Source organism: Oncorhynchus kisutch, linkage group LG29 (assembly GCF_002021735.2).
Source record: "Oncorhynchus kisutch isolate 150728-3 linkage group LG29, Okis_V2, whole genome shotgun sequence".
Lineage (NCBI taxonomy): Eukaryota > Metazoa > Chordata > Actinopteri > Salmoniformes > Salmonidae > Oncorhynchus > Oncorhynchus kisutch.
The window spans coordinates 28,004,999-28,010,018 of NC_034202.2; the positions used below are offsets into that span (position 1 = coordinate 28,004,999).

The 5,020-nt window shown below is 44.9% G+C and overlaps 1 protein-coding gene across 1 annotated transcript; it reads right to left on the reverse strand.

Annotated features, from left to right (window-relative positions):
* On the reverse strand, positions 1 to 4,791 carry LOC109873643 (5-hydroxytryptamine receptor 2A). Its single transcript, XM_020465284.2, has 3 exons — positions 2,837 to 4,791; positions 1,975 to 2,175; positions 1 to 1,365 (listed from the first exon to the last, which is right to left on the reverse strand). The coding sequence occupies exons 1-3, from the start codon at positions 3,123 to 3,125 to the stop codon at positions 470 to 472; spliced, it is 1,386 nt and encodes a 461-aa protein (XP_020320873.1). The 5' UTR covers positions 3,126 to 4,791; the 3' UTR covers positions 1 to 469.
* Between the last annotated feature and the right edge of the window lie 229 nt (positions 4,792 to 5,020).

A 5,020-nucleotide genomic window follows, 5' to 3' on the forward strand; every position in this document is an offset into this window, starting at 1 on the left:
TATTACTCACTAGCTGTAATTCATGTCTGACACGTACAGTATCAATTCTGCAGACTTAACACTATTTCATATCTCATTGAGTCATGTTTACAGGTCCAAGCAACAGGGAGACATTGAGTACATCTCCTGTGTTTGAACAGGAAGTGGAGATGGAGAATCCAGTACATCTCCTGTGTTTGAACAGGAAGTGAAGATTGAGAATCCAGTACATCTCCTGCGTTTGAACAGGAAGTGGAGATTGAGAATTCAGTACATCTCCTGCGTTTTAACAGGAAGTGGAGCTGGAGATTCCAGTACATCTCCTGTGTTTTAACAGGAAGTGGAGCTGGAGAATCCAGTACATCTCCTGTGTTTGAACAAGAAGATGAGCTGGAGAATCCAGGCAGTGACATGAAGCAACAGTTGTGTCACAACAATGTTTTGTATGTAGAGAGCCTGGAGGGGAAATACAGTAGGTCAGCCAGCCAGTTCAGACACAGCTGACTTCCTCAGCGGTGGTGGGACAGACACTGGCCAACTTCTCAAGCATCCCAGACCCTGTACCCTCTCTATCCAACCCCATTCTTCCTTTCATTTCACCTTTATACCCATTGTGGCTGTTACAGCTACAGTCGTTGGCATCTTTACTGCATAGAATAGGCGTGACGGTATTAACAGAAATATTCTTGGTGCTCTTGGCTGGCGGGCTGTGGTAGATACACTGTAGGTAGCGGTGGAAGGCCTGTCTGTAGGTCCTGTTGAATAGAGTGTAGACCAGTGGGTTGACACCAGAGGAGACATATCCCACCCAAACAAAGACCTTTAGGAGCACTGCCAACACGGGCTTATTGCACAGGCTTATTATCGAGTCCTCACACAACACGCTCAGCACATTGGTGATGAAGAATGGACACCACATCATCAGGAAGAGGAAAAACACCACACCCAGGACCATGGAGGCTCTCCTCTCATTTTTGATTGATTGAGCCATGCCAGCTCCCCCTGGCTCCTGTCTCCCTGTTGGAGAGATGGGTTGAAGGGAGGCTTGAGAGACGGAAACGTCGGAGGAACCAACAGCTGGCAAGGCCTTAGGGGCAGGGTCCTGTTTGAGGAGACGGAGACTGTCCCCTGCAGGGGACCTTGGGGTGATTCTGAGTAGGGCCGGCTGGTTGATTGAAGCCTGGCCTCCATGCAGGAAGTCAGAAGCTTGGTGCTGCAGAACACGCACAGTCAAACAGTAGCTGACCACCATGATGACCAGAGGGACAAAGAAGGCTACGAAGGAGCCAATCAGGACGAAGCTGTGCTCGTTCAGTACACAGGTCCCGTTGACAAACACCTTCCCCTCGTCATACAGGCCAATCACAGGGATGGGTGTGGAGATCACTGTCAGAGAGAGAGAGAGAGAGATGGACATGGAGATCACTGTCAAAGAGAGAGAGAGATGGACATGGAGATCACAGGACAATTAATATCACTTATTATTGTCATATTTAAACCAATGCACAAACATGGCTACATCTATCTCAAAAACATTCTATTATTAGAAGAGGGAATCATAATGATTAAACAACCAGCAGGTTGATTCAAGGAAGCACATGAGGGCAGAGAAAGTGGATTGAGGTTTTTAGATGAAGTCAACAAGCTAACAGGTTGACTGGCTGTCCGATTTCTGTGAAACCAAAAAAGCCTTGAGCCATGAGACCATAATGGATGGTCCTGTCGTCTCTGTTTAGAGCATCTCTCAGCGTGAAGATGTCAGAGAGCCCCAGGAGAGGTCAGAGAAAAAGGGTCCGTTTGGCTTTCTGACAGACTGTAGAAAAAAAACGGATGTTTTTTTCTTCAAAAAGGCAAAACAGAAAGAATGTCACATAGTAACTCACTATCTCTCCAGACACACAGACAACACAGTAGGAGGAAATTATTTAGCTAGATCTCTTGTTCAATCGTTTTCCCCCCTCCTGATTTACAACAACTACGTCAGCATGAACTCACCTATGGAGATGGTCCAGACGAGGGCGATCTTAGCCTTGGCCTTGGAGAGGGTGTTGGAGCGGCTATGTTGGATGGGGTTACAGATGCCCACATAGCGGTCCAGTGAGATGGCGCACAGGTGCATGATGGATGCTGTGGAGAACAGCACATCTAGGTAGATCCAGACGGGACAGAGGGGTCTGGGGAAGGGCCACACGTAGTCTGAGGGATGGACAGACACAGTTCACTAACAATTACTGATATTTCATTATCAAATCTTTACACCTGCTTTGTGACCATACAAACAAATCCAAGGTCATTTTTCAGTCTCATATATCATCAAATAGACTGCTATGATGTAACTAGAAAAATCATGTAATGATGTAACCGATCAAAGCATTTAATCCTTAATGACATGAAAATAATGAACGTTTATGAGGAAAGAGTTTATCTGGCCGTTGCACATTTGCACACAAACCCATTTGATCTAAGATAAACAAACTCTTCAATGCCACTCAAAGTAATGGGGCTTACTGAGATATGGGTATTGTGTGGGAACGGGGTAATCTCACATTAGAATGTGTTTCTGTCTACTCAGATGATCTTCATTTGGTCGTGGTAAACATGAACTGTTCCTTTATCCTGGTCTAAGGGTCTTGACCAATTGTACCAATTAACAGACATAAAAGGCTGATTTGTTTGCTCCGATAGACATGCCATAACATGTTAAACAGGATCTTTTTCCTCACCGTCTTCCTCATCCACTCGAAAATCACCTCACAGTAAAGCCTCGTTTCCCTAGCTGCTTTCAATAGATCATTATTCAGAGGGTAAACAAGCACTGCTTTGCTAAAAGAGCTCAACCTACCACCTACCTACCTACCATAGAGAATGTTGATCAGTGAGACCGGCATGACGAGAAAACCCACAAGCATGTCTGCCACAGCAAGGGAGCGCAGGAAGAAGCTGGTGGCATTCTGCAGCTTCCTCTCCAGAGACACAGCTAGAATGAGCAGGATGTTGCCCACCACAGTGAAGAAGATGACCATTAAGATGAGCAGAGCAGGCCAGTTCTTCTCCTTGTCAGGGGTCTCCGGTCTGGAGTCAGACTGATTCCACTCCACAGGGAAGCTCAGATTAAAGAAAACTGTAGTGCTCTCTGGCATAGTCATCCTGTCACTGAGAGAGGCTTTAGGCTAGACCCTCCAAGCAGGGCTGCTGCTGTGCTCAGCCACCCATCACCTGTGCTCCAAAGCAGCACTATGGTGCTCAACAAACATTGGACTTCCTGCGATGCCAATGATAGACAGAAGGTTTAGTTTTTCATACCCGTGGTGCACTCGGGTGTTATTTGTGATGATATATATTTTTTTAATCTGCAAAATAAATCGAAACAGTTCTGAGTTAGTCACATTTCTGTAAACACATTTCCACTGTAGACAGACAACTTAGTTTGTGTATTAACAGAACATTACAGCCACATCAACCTCTGCTTCAATGTGTGTAACATCTGTCTGTGATTCTCAGCAGCAAATGTTTTAGTTGTCATAGGAGACTTTGCATAACAAATATTTGTACTGTATGTGCAAATGTTATTTTTCCATTGTTTTACTCCCCCCCCTAAACAGTTAGGCTATTTTATTTATTCATATGACGTACTACTAGACTTGACATTATATTCACATGTGCACATCATACAGAGTATACATTTAGAGCAGGTGGCAGTAGGCGTGATTCCCTAATTGCTCTGGTTAAAGTCCGCTATTCCTGCCAGATGGTCTGGATGCTCTGGGCTCTCTGCTGGTGCCAAAGAGGATGTGCAGTGTGTGATCACGGGACATGGATCCGGTTCTGATCCACGGAGTCAAGGAACAGCTGGACCGCTGCCAGAAAGCATGCAGCATCAATAAGATCCGCAGAGACTGTAAGTCTTGAACTGCACTGTTGGTTAACGGCTTGTGAGTAAGCATTTCACTGTAAAGTCTACACTTGTATTCGGCGCATGTGACAACAAGTTGATTTGATTAAAATAGCAAAGAAATTATACAGACTCGAACCAGCGCTTGGCTATTGAAGAAGACCCCAGATGGCATTGCATGCTATACTTCTGTAAGAATTTGCCAACTGCTGATGTGTATGACATTGGTCTCTGTGCCACATCGGGAGTCTGGGTAAAATGCTGTATCTTTGACAGTCAGACTAGAAGTCACTACCACCGTAAGAACATAAAAATGTCATACCATGCCGTGCTATAATCCCAAACGATGTCAATGTATTATCCTTCAGAGGGACTAAAGGCTAAAGAGAAAGACAAATTAGAAATAGTCAGAGTTAATTTTAGTCCTTGGATGTCTTCATTCCTCCGGCAAACATTGAGGCTCTGGTGATTCAATCGTCTGAAATAAAAAAAATGTCATGTTTAATTTGCTCACCAAACACCAAGCTACACGAATTTAACACAAATTTACCCCTGGGGGAGTGGTGGAAAGTTTAATGTTTTAAAATGCATCCCAGCACTGACAATGTCTGTAGCAGTGGAGGCTGGTGGGAGAAGCTACAGGAGGATGGGCTCATTGTAATGGCTGAAATGGAATAAATGGAACGGAGTTAAACATGTTGTTTCCATATGTTTGATGTGTTTGTTACCGTTCCATGTCATTCAAGCCATTATAATGAGCTTGTCCTTGTATAATTCCACCCACCAGCCTCCAATAGTCTGTAGGAAAACAACAACATCAAAAAAATTGATGATGTAGAACAGGGCTCTCCAACCCTGTTCCTGGAGAGCTACCCTCCTGTAGGTTTTAACTCCAACCCTGTTCATGGAGAGCTACCATCCTGTAGGTTTTAACTCCAACCCTGTTCCTGGAGAGCTACCCTCCTGTAGGTTTTAACTCCAACCCTGTTCCTGGAGAGCTACCCTCCTGTAGGTTTTAACTCCAACCCTGTTCCTGGAGAGCTACCATCCTGTAGGTTTTAACTCCAACCCTGTTCCTGGAGAGCTACCCTCCTGTAGGTTTTAACTCCAACACTGTTCCTGGAGAGCTACCCTCCTGTAGGTTTTAAC

What these genes read in the sequence shown, in the direction of transcription:
- LOC109873643 (XM_020465284.2), bottom strand. Translation starts at nt 3,125, where the DNA reads ATGACTATGCCAGAGAGCACTACAGTTTTCTTTAATCTGAGCTTCCCT. An exon ending in ACTGATCAACATTCTCTATG is followed by an intron (nt 2,176 to 2,836) that starts GTAGGTAGGTAG and finishes TCCATCCCTCAG; the next exon opens with ACTACGTGTGGCCCTTCCCC. An exon ending in CGTCTGGACCATCTCCATAG is followed by an intron (nt 1,366 to 1,974) that starts GTGAGTTCATGC and finishes TCTCTCTGACAG; the next exon opens with TGATCTCCACACCCATCCCT.